Genomic DNA, 12861 nt, shown 5'->3' with positions numbered 1-12861 from the left:
ATTTAAATCTGGGGTAATCTAACAAACTAGTGCCTGGAGCAGCAAAGGTCAAAGGTCAACTGTCTATCAACTCTCATGCCACTCAGTGCCCTACTAAACCAACACAGGAGCATGTGTGTGATGGACCTCTGTTATTTTTTATTCCCCATAACCAGTGTGGTTGTTATTATTATCATTATTAGTTGTCGTCATCGTAGTAGTAGTAGTGGTGGTAGCAGTAGTGGAAGTAGTCGTAGTGCTAATAGAAGCAGTCGTATAAACAGAAATTGTCAACAATATGCAACATCTGCAACAGTGGTAAAGTTGCTGCGTTGCTGATAGGAGGGATTTCAGCTCACCGGTGAGTCTGTGGTCAGCTTTTACATGTGTTTATGATGAGCTACAGGTACAAGTACTTGCTCTCTGATACCTGTCAGGGTTATTCCAGGTACTGGGGTATCGAAGGCCAGAACAATAACCAGCCTGTCTTGTGGATTACATGCTTTTGTCTTAGAGTCAGATGAAGACAGAGAGAGCATCAAGAGGAGTCGGCCCAGTAAAATGTGTCGCTCATTAACATTTTAATATCTCACCTTAGTCATAAATACCTGTCACACAGTTTGACATTTATTACGGTAATTAAAGGTGCAGTACATGATGTTTAAGTACAACCAGTGAAGGCTGACTGAGGAATGTAAATGTTGTTTGTGTTGCACAAAGAAGTTCCACAGGAGAGAGAAACTTGGCAAAATTCACTTTCTGGGTGAAGTACTTCAGTATTTAAGTATTTTAATGAGGAAACTGTACTATGACTGGAGTCTTTTTCATTTTAGGAGTCATTTAAATAAAAGACGGTAAAACAACATCAGTTAAAGGACAAGTGACGTCGCGGTGAAGTTGAGATCAGCCGAACACAATATTAGTCATTGTAGTTCCACTAATGACCTGCGGAGGGCAGAAGACATCTTTGCAACGACTCGTCTGCTGAAACTACTAAAGAAGAAGAACTTCTCCCAGTAGCCTATCAGGAGTGAATTTCGGGATCACGTGGTTTAGTTTCGCCATAAACTTTCCAGTTCGGAAGGATTCGGCTGTGAGCCTGGAGCGGAGTCACGAACTTCGTCACGACCCAGTTGGCGCCGTTTTATAGGTGAAAGAAACGCTGACATCCCTGAAACACCGAAGCCGACTTCGTCTCAGCTCGTCGTTCTGATTTCACAGCGTGTCGCCAGTCACAGGCTGCAATGAAGCCAGGCTAAGCTAACCTGCTGGTTCTGGTCTCGTTTAGCTGCTGGTTGACTTTAGCTGATAAAATAACCTTCAGCCCAGAACAGGCGCGAGCTCAGGAGTCACTGCTGATAAGTAGCTGCATTTGTGGATCGGGGATGTGCAGGGTTTTACCGGTAGATTCTTACAAGTCTGTGAGCTTTGGGACGTTGATAAGACGCCAAACACACATTCAGACTTCCCCAATCTTTGTGCGCCTGGTGGTTCGAAACCAGTAAAGATTTGGACCAATATTCAGACTTTTTGATGGTACTGGAACCTGTAAATTTTACCAGTTCCCAAACTGAATAACTGCTTGAACATCCAGCAATCTGTTGCAAAACTGAACATTTGGTTAATTAATTTTCCTCAACTTGAAGTTACAAACAAAACTTATAATGATCATAATGTGTATATCGCTTGTGTGTGTGTGTGTGTTGATGTTCAGGTGAGACATGCTGACAGCTGTCAGAGCTTCGAGACGTTCCCTCACATACTTGAGGAGGAGCTCCAACTCTGCATCACACTCAGGTAACGCACACGCACGGTGTCCCTGGTCTCGGGTGCCTGTGACTCCTCCCTCCTGGCGTGTAGCGAGCACCTCTTGTATCTCTCTGTTACCTGGACCCAAATGTTCTGTCTCCAAGTCCGTTGGTGCTACTTTGAATCGTCACCTCTCTGTCCTCAGTTCTCACAGATTAACCACAAAGTTGTCTCCTCCAGATGAACATTAACTCGGGTCTCCGCTCTTGTGAGGCGTAGCTGCTGCATTTGTTAAACATGTACTAAAGTCCTGGTGCACGTGACCCGGGTCTGCCTCTGAGTGTCAAGTTCAGCTCTAGAACCCAAGGGAACGTCAGCACAGACCAGTGTGTGTGATGGAGCAGCCGGATCTTCTGACGGTGCTGAGTCCTGCTGAACTGAGGCTGTTGATCCGGAGGGAAGATCTGAGAATTAGCACCACGACTGGATTTGCCCCTGGTAAGAAGAGCCGGTCACACGCGTGTGAGCGTGTTGGTTTCTTGCTCTGGGACGTTCACGGTGGGACGGATGGACGGATGTGGCCTCAGCTGGGGGCTGGGAGCCCACCTGGTCGGAGGTAGAAGGAAGCTTTTGTTGGTGGATGTTTTCCAGTCAGTGGAGAAAGTTGTCATTCAAACATTACATGAACGTGAACGGCACACACAGAAGCTGGAACGGTCCGGGATTCAGGCCTGTGTGAGGTGTGAGCCACCGTTCCATCTCTGGGCTGCAGACGTGTAGAACGCACCGATGACCGTCGGGTGACCCGTGTGACCTACACCAGATGTGTGTGTGTGTTTGTGTGGCAGGATACCAGCAAGCTAACGTGATCCTCCTGCCCAACCACCTGGCTGACAACTTTGAAGCGTTCTGCCGCAGTAATCCCGCCCCCTTGCCACTCCTGTATCGCAGTCAATCAGGAGAGACCTCCTGTCCACCGCTGGCTAGACATGCTGATATAAGGTACCACTCTCACATGTGCCACCAACAGACCTTCACTCTTGATTGGGCTCAGTAATCAAAGGCGAGCTGTCACTGTCAGGGGAGTTTTACCGGCCTTCCTTAAACCCTGAGAGCTTTAAGATTAACCATGACACATCAGCCATTAGCGAGGTTAAACCTCTGAGCACCGATGCTTCAGTTCACCACACACACACACACACACACCCAACTAGCAGCTGATACTCATGGAGGACTCTGGGGAGTCCCACGGACCACCTCACACCTCCTCAACACATGAAGTGTCAGCATCTCTTGGCCTGCTGGGTGAGCAGTGTTACACCTGGTCGGATCAAACTGTTCAGAGAACAAAGCAACGACCTCCATGTTGGTAGGCAACCCAATAGCTACATTTTGTCTGTAGGAAAATATCCTCCCCTACTGAACGCCTCTTGGTTGTTCCCTTGGCTACAGACGCAGGCGTTGTCAGCGTCTTCCATCATAATTCAGGAATCTGCACTTTAGTTCCTCTTCCATCATCCTCTGACAGCATTATTGTTGCTGCTTGTTAACTTTTCCAAGATGGACAGCAAAGAGAAGACAAAAACAAAAGGAAAGCCAAGCTGGACAGAAGACGAGAGTGTGGTTCTCCTTAGAGAATGTGGAAATAATTCAGACTAAATATAATCCAGCTGTAAGAAAGCAAGCAGAGGACGTGTTGAGACAGAACTCCTGCTTGGAAGCCCAGCTGTGGATGAAGTGATTGACAAAGATGGGACTCTTACAAGGATCTATCCACTCAATGTGTGGTGGCGTCCCTTCACCCTCTTCAGTCACCGTAAATTCAGGCTTCGTCTTTTGTTCCATAAATGATTTAAACATGAAAGGACTGGGAAAGGTCACGTGAGAGGAAAGGTCACGTGAGAGGAGAGTTCCCACCACGGGCCTGTCAGGTCCTGCTCCATGGAGCGCCAGGTGCCGGCTGTGTTTGCTCTACCGCACCGTGTGAGGCATCTTTGTTTCTGCTCACCTGGACATGACAGAGAATGACATTGCGAGTACTTGATGGGGGGGGGGGGTGATAGTGCGGTGGTGAGTTGCTTACCAACAGGGGGCTCCCGCTTCAGTCACTAGGATGCCTCCAGTGTGATTGGGCGTCCGTCTGATGAGGTTGTGTGTCCTGGTCATTCCACTAGCACCTCTGCTGAGGGGCCAGTTATGGAATAGTGATCCTCCCACGTGCTACAGTTGTACGTCCTCCTGGTCGTCAGGTGAACAGATGAACCCGACGACTCCACATGTGACCGAGGAAACGTGGAGGAGCAGCGACAAGAGCTGCTACGGTGAAGTGGCGACGTATGACAAGAGAAACTGATGTGATCTGAAAGGGAGGGACGTTTGATGTAGAATCATGACACCATCAGTGAGCTGATGTGAAAATACAGTCATAAATGTTGTTGTGTGGGTGACTGTTGAATCTGTTGCATGTTTAAGAAGGTAAACTGGAGCACACGTGTGTGTCAACAGGACAGATATTTCCCAGTATTGTGTGTATCAGGATGGCGTCCTGGTGGAAACGGTCTCCAGTCTGCAGGACTATCAGCCCAGGTAACCCAGTCCTGAATGCAGGAGATCATGAAGGAGCTGTGCTCTCTGAGTGTAGCCTCCCTGCAACAGTTCCTTCTTGATCTTCTCATCCAACTGTTGTTTTCTACAAGCAAGTTTTCTTTGATAAATGCTGATAGTTGATAGAATTATTTACTCATTTATACATGCTTCCATTCTCTGTAAATAACATCATTCTTTGAAAAGACACTTTATTCTTGTTAGGGTTAGCAGACTCCAGCCATGTAGTGGGTGGACAGGTTCATAGCAGAGACTAGCCCAGTACCTGGTGGCTTGTCTCCTGACCCCACCTGTCTCGCCTCTGGTCCCTCGGCTCCAGGAGGCCCTCAGAGCAGTCGGCCGGCGCCTGGTGGTCAGACATGGTGTGTTTCTATCTGGGCTGCAGTTTTGGCTTCGAAGGCAGTTTGAAGAAAAGTGGAGTCCCTGTCAGGAATGTGGAACAGGGCACAAACGTCAGCATGTACAAGGTACGACTGCAGGCCTCCACAGTTCAGAGGCCTCGGTCTGACTTAGATCCTACGACTACAATGTCTCCTCATGTTAAACTGGTGTTCATCCCCAACGTTACACAACCCTCCTTCTATTAATGCAGGCAGCTAACACTTCCCACCCTCTACCAGTCATTGTGCTAAGCTACCTGCCATGGCTCTGAGCTGCAGAGGAGAGAAGGGTTAGCAAGCTTCTTGCTAATAAATGATTTTCCCAAAAAGTTGGTGTGTTCCAATGAAATCCTTTTCTGGGCACAGCGAATACTTAACGAGTGTGTGTGTGTGTGTGTGTGTGTGTGTGTGGGGTCCAGACTGCTATTCCTTGTGTTCCTGCAGGAGTCTTCAGCTGCCCTCTAGTGGTCACAATGCGTCCCATCCCTGCTGACCTGCTGGATGTAGCGATCAAGACAACTCACCTAAATCCAGTCGCACACGGAGCCCCTATACACATAGGAGACCCGGGTACGCACACACACACGCATGCACACTCTCTCTCACACACACACACACACACACACACACACACAGGATAATCACCCTCACTCACATGTACATGTAAAACTTACTGTGTGTGTGTAGCTCTCCTTGGCATAGGGGACTTGTCCAGACCGGACTATGGGGACCGAGTTGAGCCTGAGCCCAGGGACGTCCCGGTGTTTTGGGCCTGTGGGGTCACGGCTGTGGAGGCGATACTCAGCAGTAGTCAGTATTAGGATGCTCTGGTGAAGAATAAATGCTCCAGTGGTTTCAATGAAGTTATCAGGAAATCCATTGACAACATTCACAAGTCCGAGTGCTGTGACAGGGATTCTCATCTTTACAATCCGTCTCCCTCCAGAGCCTCCACTGGCGTTCAGTCACTCACCAGGTTGCATGTTCCTGACCGACCTCCCCGACTCCTCCACCTCTTCCCCTCCAAGCCCCCCCCCAGACCATGGAGACCCTCTCTGTTTCCTCATATCCCACAATCCCCTGTTGTACAGTCTGGCATCTCAGCGAGCCGTGGAGAAGATCCGGCAGCTGGACGCCATCATTGGAGAGGACCCAGGTAAATGAGTGCTGAGGTTCCTCAACTTTCTCACTGACAGTAGAATTCCAGCTCAGACTTCATCCAGTCAAGGGGCAGGCAGGAGGCGGGCCTCCCTTCCCGGGCCAAGACCCCCGTCTGACATGTCAGTCACTTCCAGGACTGTAGCTTTTTAATATTCTTCCTACTATGAGAGGAAGGAGCCCTGTACCGAGTCACATGTCAGAGGTGAACTGGACTCTCTGTCTGACAGGTCAACGAGGCATCAAGGCTTTATTTGTTGAAGATGAACTTCTGCGGTCCTGTCTGGCTCTGTCCCACTCCTCTTCCGTTGCCATAACAACGGGCTTCCCCACACACTACATGTACAGGTACATACAAATGCTTCACACTTATATAATTGCATGCTGCGGTGGAGTCATTCTGTTGATGGACAGCCAGCAGGTGCCAGAACGTTGCCATCCAGGTGTCAACGTTCTGGTGACGCTGGTGATGAGACGCATCCCAGTGATGGTGACGGGCAGGCAGAGAATGAGTGGCAGTTATCTCATGGAAACGTTTGGAGATCTTTGAGTGAGTCGGTGACCCTGGAAACGTGTGACACACTTATTTACCTGCAGCAGTTGTTTAGCAGGTGGAAGTTCACACCTGGATGGAGGAAACACACTCTGATATCACGGCACTGGAACAGGAAGTACTTCCCACATTCCTGTAGGTGTCTAAATAGTGTTGTGATTGGTGTCTCACCTTTAGCCCCCCTGACGAGACAGACGGCCCACCAGGAGCCATCGCCATGGCGACCATGCTGCTGTCCCTGGGGAAGCGTGTGACAATGGTAACGGACAGGAGAGCCCTGGAGATGAACCAGGCCATCATTGATGAGGCCGTGAGGACAGGTGACGTCAGCGCTGCCTCGCACTACGTAATCCAAAAAATTACAATGACTCTTTAACCCCCCCATCCCATCCCCCAGGTGTGTTGAAAACTACAATCCCACTGGTCACCTTTGAAAACAGCGCCCCAGACTCAACATTGCAGTTTCTGTGTCACAATGGCGACCCCAGCAGGCCCAGGTCAGCTGATCTGTGACATCGGCATCGTCAGAGTGGCTGAAGACTCTTTAGAGCCGGGGTGGGCGACCCTGTGCCATGGAGAGGTTCTCCTCCCAACCAACACTTTAACAGGTGATTCCACTGATCAACACTCGTCTGTGTCTGAAGGAGTGTTGATCAGTGGAATCACCTGTTAAAGGGTTGGGAGGAGAACCTCTCCATGGCACAGGGTCGCCCACCCCGGCTCTAAAGGACTCTTAGCCTTCATGCCTTTCATCTGAATGACAGTTTCATGACATCAGCTGCTAACATTCTGTATCTATGAAGAAACAAAAGAAACAGTCATGTCGTTCATAATGGCGAGTACTCTTTAAAGAACACTTACAAAAGAGGTAGTAGCTGTTATGGAATATTAAACTGACATGAGGAGTCAGAGAAGTGCTTATGATGTTTCCTGTCAGGTACGACCACATGGTGGCGATAGAGCGCAGTGGGCGAGCTGAAGATGGAAATTACTACAACATGAGAGGCGTAAACATCAAACATCTGGTGGATCCAGTGGATGACCTGTTCATTGCTGCCAAAGACTTACCTGGAATTACTACCACAGGTACTCAACACAGTACTACTACAACACGGTGTGACATCATTGTCAGTTTAACTTCATCACGCTCACCTTAAATATTCCAGCCAAGAGATGTTCAGGAATTGATGGTAGAATCTGAAAATGCAGTAGGAATTATTTGTTCATGTCTCGCTCAGGTGAAGCCAGTTTTCCTCTCACCCTGAACCTGCTCACCTGACTCAGTAGCATGTAGACATACACCTGAGATATACATCCTGCTACTCTTGTACTGGAGTATTTAGACCGACTGGATGTACTTGTAGCTGAATGATCATCACCTGCTATGTAAGATAACGTTGGCGTCCCTGTGAGGGACACAAGGACTGTTGATCACCAGGTCCCGGTGGTGTCTGCAGGCATCGGGGACGGCGGTAACGAGCTGGGGATGGGTCGGCTGAAGGACAGAGTCAAGAGCCTGATGCCCAAAGGGAGCCTCATCGCCTGTGATGTTCCTGCTGATTACGCCATCACGGCTGGTATGACACGTCACCATCACGCTACAGTGTTAGCATTCGTCTCTGTTAGATTCAAGCTAAACATACGTGGCAACCTGGAGTCACTGAGAAGTGATGCAGGAGGGAAAAACATCTTAGTGAGCTGAATACTCCTATTAATGAGTACTTGGAAGGAAAAGTACCTTTTGGTAGAGTATTAGTTGTACAGTCAGTGCTTTGTACCATAGATGAACAAGTATGATTGTGTTGTCAATCACAGCACTAGAGGGCAGTATTGTGAACTGCAGTGGCCAGGGTTTTGGCCACTCAGTAACCAGCCTGTCCCTCCTACAGGGGTGTCTAACTGGGGGGGGTACGCTGTGGCCTGTGGCCTTTACCTGCTGCACACATGCCCCGCCCACCAGCGATACCTGAGGAAAGGACTGGGAATAAAACCAACAACCCCCCCAGAACAGCTCCAGGACTGGACAGCTAACCTGCCATCTGTGGACAAGGTATGTGGCCAAGACACACACACACACACACACACACACACACACACACACACACAGAGTTCTCAGGTTTGTCTGCTGACTCACTCTCTCTCTCTCTGTAGGAGGAGTCTATCCTGTCCACACTGATGCGGTTTGGGATTCGAAGTGGGAAAACTGCTCACTTGGCCATGGAGGTAGATGGTTTGACCTTCCACCCTACTCACTCTGACATCATCACAGGGCTACTGGAGGTCACTCTAGGCTCCACCCCATGTAAGCCTTGATTCCTGCCAGTCTTTCTCATGTGAGATCGAGTACTGGAAGAACCTTGATACAAAGCCACAAGAAATCACCATCACTCAGAGTACAAACCAAGTTTTTCATGTTTGAATAGTGAGTTTGTCATCTGTCAGAGAATTAAAGACAAACAATGAGAGGAATTCAGACTTGTTTCTAAAAATGTGCTGCAGCTCAGCGTGAACGTAATCATTTTGTAACATAGGAGTTCTAAGGACTGTGTTGTATTAATTGAAATATAAATGAAATAAAATGTGTCAAACTGAAATCTTTATGTATTTATACACATACATTTACAGTATACACAGGCATACACTCATACGTTGGTGTGTGTGTAAAGTCACCAGCATTTTCCTTCAAAAAGAATATATTTATACAAAATTAATCTGGTTCGGTCGTCACTTCTGACATAGATGGTGTGGCTTTGTCTGCAGAGTTGCCGGTCCTAGCCTGCGCTCAGCCGGTCCTAGCCTGCGCTCAGCCGGTCCTAGCCTGCGCTCAGCCGGTCCTAGCCTGCGCTCAGCCGGTCCTAGCCAGCGCTCAGCCGGTCCTAGCCTGCGCTCAGCCGGTCCTAGCCAGCGCTCAGCCGGTCCTAGCCTGCGCTCAGCCGGTCCTAGCCTGCGCTCAGCCGGTCCTAGCCTGCGCTCAGCCGGTCCTAGCCTGCGCTCAGCCGGTCCTAGCCTGCGCTCAGCCGGTCCTAGCCTGCGCTCAGCCGGTCCTAGCCTGCGCTCAGCCGATCCTAGCCTGCGCTCAGCCCGTCCTAAACTGGGGATATGGGATTTCAGTGCTGCTGAGTCCAGGAGGAGGGACCCGGTTTGAATGAATGAGGTGTTAAAAGCTGCAACAATTCATGCCATCTCAACCTTTAAAATTGCTGCATCGCATGCAAGGTATTATGGGTAGTCTTCATGAAGTACTTTCATGATAGTATAACCTCTGTTCATAGTTTTTACTGCAAAAAGATTTCCATCTAATAAATGGAAGGCAGCTTCTGCCTCTGTCCTGCTCTTCCTCTCATCTGCTCTTCAACTGTGACCCTCGATCCCCATGACCCTAAATTAATGTGACTTCCTGCTGGATGACAGCAGCTGCCAGGAGGAGCTGATACTGCCAAGATTAATACACTCTCTAGCGCGCGCGCACACACACACACACACACACACACACACACACACACACACACAGTCTCCAGAGGAAGGATTCATTCTGTTTCAAAAACAAACACGATGACACGCATAGAAAACCGTCTGTTTTCACAAACGCTCATTTTCACCCTCAACTCCTGATTCACCTTGACGACTGTTTAGTTGATCTCCTAAAGCCAATAAACTGAAACTATTCACACACAACTGACCACAGCATGCACAGCCTCACCACTTCCTGAAGTGCAACATCGCAGCTGATAAAAAGAATCCGTTATTTGAGCCGAAACCTCCACTGCAACTCTAAACCAAATGGTGCCGACAGCAGTCAGAGGAAGTGTGGCATCACCCGAGTTTGCTGCCTCTCGTTATTCCACAATAATTAAAACTGCAATTTTTAATGTCACTTAAAGTGTTTCCTGAGTGGCTGCAATTGTGTGAGGTTTTGTTGTCATGGAAACCAGAGCTCAAGGACCAAAGTTCCAGGATGGTCACAGCCCTCACCTTACGGGCTGTACTTCACCTTCCTCTCTGACTTTCACGAGCAGGAAGGAGGGATGAGGTATTTTTCATGGCTCCACGTTGAAGGCTGGAAGATGCCTTCACAAGTGTGAGGAAGGCACAGAGACATTTTGTAAAAATCAATTGAACCAGAGAGCAAAAAGCAACACGTCAATTAGACAGAGACAAAAAAAAATCACCATTTGTCAGTGTGAAGATCTATAATTGGAACATTTCTCATTAAAAACATGTTATAATTTCCATAGCAACTGTTCTGCTTGCATGAGGACGATGGAGGAAAATGATGGTAAACTCACATGTCGGTTGGTTGGGTTGCGACTTTGATAAAGTTTTGACATTTACACGATAAGTAGTGAGCACAACTTTACTGTTCAGTAATTCAGAGATTCTCTACATAAAGCGGGAGACGGGGACGGTGTATTTACACGCATGCAACACTGGGGAAGCAGACCTGAACGAGCAGATGGAGGCTAACAGCCGCTACGCAGCTAGCAGTCGGCCGTGCTGCACAACAGAAACATGGCTGGATCTTTCTGCATTCCGAAGTCACAAGAAGCATTGCAGGAGGGACAGAAACATCTGGGTGAGCTCAAGAATCCTATTGTGAAAAGCAAGTTGAGGTTTTAGAGTGAACTCTCACTTTAAAAACACTTTTCCAATAAACTGAATTGTCTTCATTCTGTTATTGGTTTCTTGGTTTGATTTGTTGAATATCTGAACTGAAACAGATGCCAAATGAATACCAGAAAAAACCCAGTTCAGTAAATGATTTCATTTGGGACATGAGGTTGTTGCTAGCGGCCTTGGAGGCTCACCTTAATTATTTTCCACAGTGGCAAATATGAACAGGGTTTTATCTTCCTGAACCTCAAAGTTGAGCTCCAGAGTTCCAGTTCCTCTTGAATGCTCAACTCAGCCTCTGCACTGAGGATGCCGTCCTCCTCGGTGCTCTGATCTGGCTTTGATGTGGCTTTGATGTGGCTCTGCTGAATCTCAACTGTTGACTTGCTGGTAGGTTTGTCATTGTTGCGTATCCACAGCTCAAAGTATTCAAATGTAAACAGCTGTCTGTGTATGTGTGTTGGGGGGGGGGGGGCGGCCTGAGGTCACTTCCTACTGAGTTCCTAGTGTCTGCTGCTATCAACAGACGGTCTTGTCCGTCCTGAGGCTGGTGTCGTCCAGCCCGACTGTGCAGCCGTCTCCTCCGTGTCTGCTGTTCTGCACAGTTAAAGGTAGTACGACGCCTCTGTCATCAGCTCGTGAGATCACAGTTGTGTTCTTGCCGTTGTCCAGGGTGCTGGTGTGTGTGAGCAGAGTCACAGTCAGCTGGCCGTTGTTCTCTTCAGTAGCCACCTCGTGGGAGTCGGTGGCCGGGTTGGAGGGACTGGCGGTGCCGCTGCGAAAGCAGCAACAGAGAATCCTGGTAACGGGCCGGACTACGGCCTTATAGAGGCCGTGGCGAGCACTTTCACTGACGAAGCAGTAGAGCGCCGGGTCAGCAACGCAGTTCAGAGTGGTGAGCAACAGGGACAGGTGGTAGTAGTTGAATATTCCTGGAGAAGAACACAAGATGGGTGACACCACAGTTTCCACCTTTAGACACGGGTAAGAGGTCTTAGAGGTCCTCATCCCTGAATCTGAGGAGACCCAGAGACAAAATAACACACAGTACCAAACTCATACAGGTCTCAGAACTTCAGGTCCCAGCAGAAACCCCTCCAGACCTCTTCACAGGACCACTTAGAAAAAAAGCACCTGTGATGAAGTTGCAGTCGCGCTCCAGCAGGGTGCGCACTAGCAGGAAGATGTGGTACGGGGAGAAGCAGACCAGAAAGATGAGGATGGTGCTGCTGACTAACTGCCTGATCCTGGTCTTCTGGTCCGGCTGTGTTCCGGCGCTCTGACCCACAGCACGGAGGACGCACAGGTAGCTGATCTGCACCGAAAAAAACATCAAGTCAACATCACGTCATCTTCCTCCTCCTCCTCCTCCTCCTCCTCAGGGAAGCTCTTCATCCCGAGGAGCAGTCTGCTGCCACTCTGGTGACAAGCAGGACCTTCAGGACAGCAGCACATTCTAGTTTCATGTTCATTGTAGTTTTCCTCTAACTTGTGTACTGAATTCTTGAAGTAAATAAGATTTGAAAGCACTAAAATGCAGTAAACTGATGTGGGATCAGTTTTCCTACCAGTAGAATTGCCAGTGGGAACATGAAGCCGATAGTGAAGCGGTAGTAGTTGATGGGAAACTCCCATGGCTGCATCGGGTAGTGCTCGAAGCACACCGATTGGTTGGTGCGGTCTGTGCTCAGCTCTTTATGGTGGAAGAAAACCACACCAACGGCGATCTCCTTCAGCCAGATGATGGCGCTAACGAGCCAGGCTGCACTCATAGAGCGGAGGGACGTGAACCTGAAGACAGGAAGAAAAGAAGGTGATTACAGCTCG

The 12861-nt window shown here is 48.9% G+C and overlaps 2 protein-coding genes across 9 annotated transcripts in view; one reads left to right on the top strand and one right to left on the bottom strand.

The window, feature by feature from the left end:
* The first annotated feature begins 995 nt into the window (after positions 1 to 995).
* dglucy (D-glutamate cyclase) lies at positions 996 to 9011 on the top strand. Of its 6 annotated transcripts, none has more exons than XM_086183494.1 (16): positions 1069 to 1129; positions 1694 to 1776; positions 1969 to 2226; positions 2577 to 2730; positions 4234 to 4314; positions 4652 to 4799; positions 5132 to 5282; positions 5400 to 5522; positions 5659 to 5868; positions 6101 to 6218; positions 6601 to 6743; positions 6821 to 6920; positions 7361 to 7509; positions 7881 to 8000; positions 8313 to 8473; positions 8575 to 9011. In XM_086183494.1, exons 3-16 carry the CDS (start codon positions 2124 to 2126, stop codon positions 8734 to 8736), a joined length of 1923 nt encoding a protein of 640 aa, XP_086039620.1. In that variant the 5' UTR covers positions 1069 to 1129; positions 1694 to 1776; positions 1969 to 2123; the 3' UTR covers positions 8737 to 9011. The 6 variants fall into 6 exon arrangements, with proteins under 6 accessions (XP_086039623.1, XP_086039619.1, XP_086039625.1 ...); XM_086183496.1 differs by having other exon boundaries at positions 1092 to 1129; positions 1934 to 2226; XM_086183497.1 differs by lacking the exon at positions 1969 to 2226 and having other exon boundaries at positions 996 to 1129.
* Positions 9012 to 10464: 1453 nt separating this feature from the next.
* gpr68 (G protein-coupled receptor 68) overlaps positions 10465 to 12861 on the bottom strand; it is a 14304-nt gene continuing 11907 nt past the window's right edge. For all 3 annotated transcript variants that reach the window (XM_086183775.1, XM_086183776.1, XM_086183777.1), the window contains 3 exons: positions 12603 to 12825; positions 12169 to 12349; positions 10465 to 11966 (listed from right to left, as the gene is read on the bottom strand). In XM_086183775.1, the coding sequence (XP_086039901.1) occupies positions 11554 to 11966; positions 12169 to 12349; positions 12603 to 12825 (817 nt within the window). In that variant the 3' untranslated portion in view covers positions 10465 to 11553. The remainder of the gene's footprint in view (positions 11967 to 12168; positions 12350 to 12602; positions 12826 to 12861) is intronic.

Source organism: Aulostomus chinensis, chromosome 17 (genome assembly GCF_037954235.1).
Source record: "Aulostomus chinensis isolate RoL2024-O1b breed Wild chromosome 17, RoL_Achi_v1.0, whole genome shotgun sequence".
In the NCBI taxonomy this organism is placed as follows: Eukaryota; Metazoa; Chordata; class Actinopteri; order Syngnathiformes; family Aulostomidae; genus Aulostomus; species Aulostomus chinensis.
The sequence above is the reverse complement of the archived record's forward strand: the minus strand, read 5'-3'. Positions and strand labels throughout refer to the sequence as shown.

What these genes read in the sequence shown, in the direction of transcription:
- dglucy (XM_086183493.1), top strand. Translation starts at nt 2,124, where the DNA reads ATGGAGCAGCCGGATCTTCTGACGGTGCTGAGTCCTGCTGAACTGAGG. An exon ending in CATCATTGGAGAGGACCCAG is followed by an intron (nt 5,869 to 6,100) that starts GTAAATGAGTGC and finishes TCTGTCTGACAG; the next exon opens with GTCAACGAGGCATCAAGGCT. An exon ending in ACCTGGAATTACTACCACAG is followed by an intron (nt 7,510 to 7,880) that starts GTACTCAACACA and finishes TGGTGTCTGCAG; the next exon opens with GCATCGGGGACGGCGGTAAC.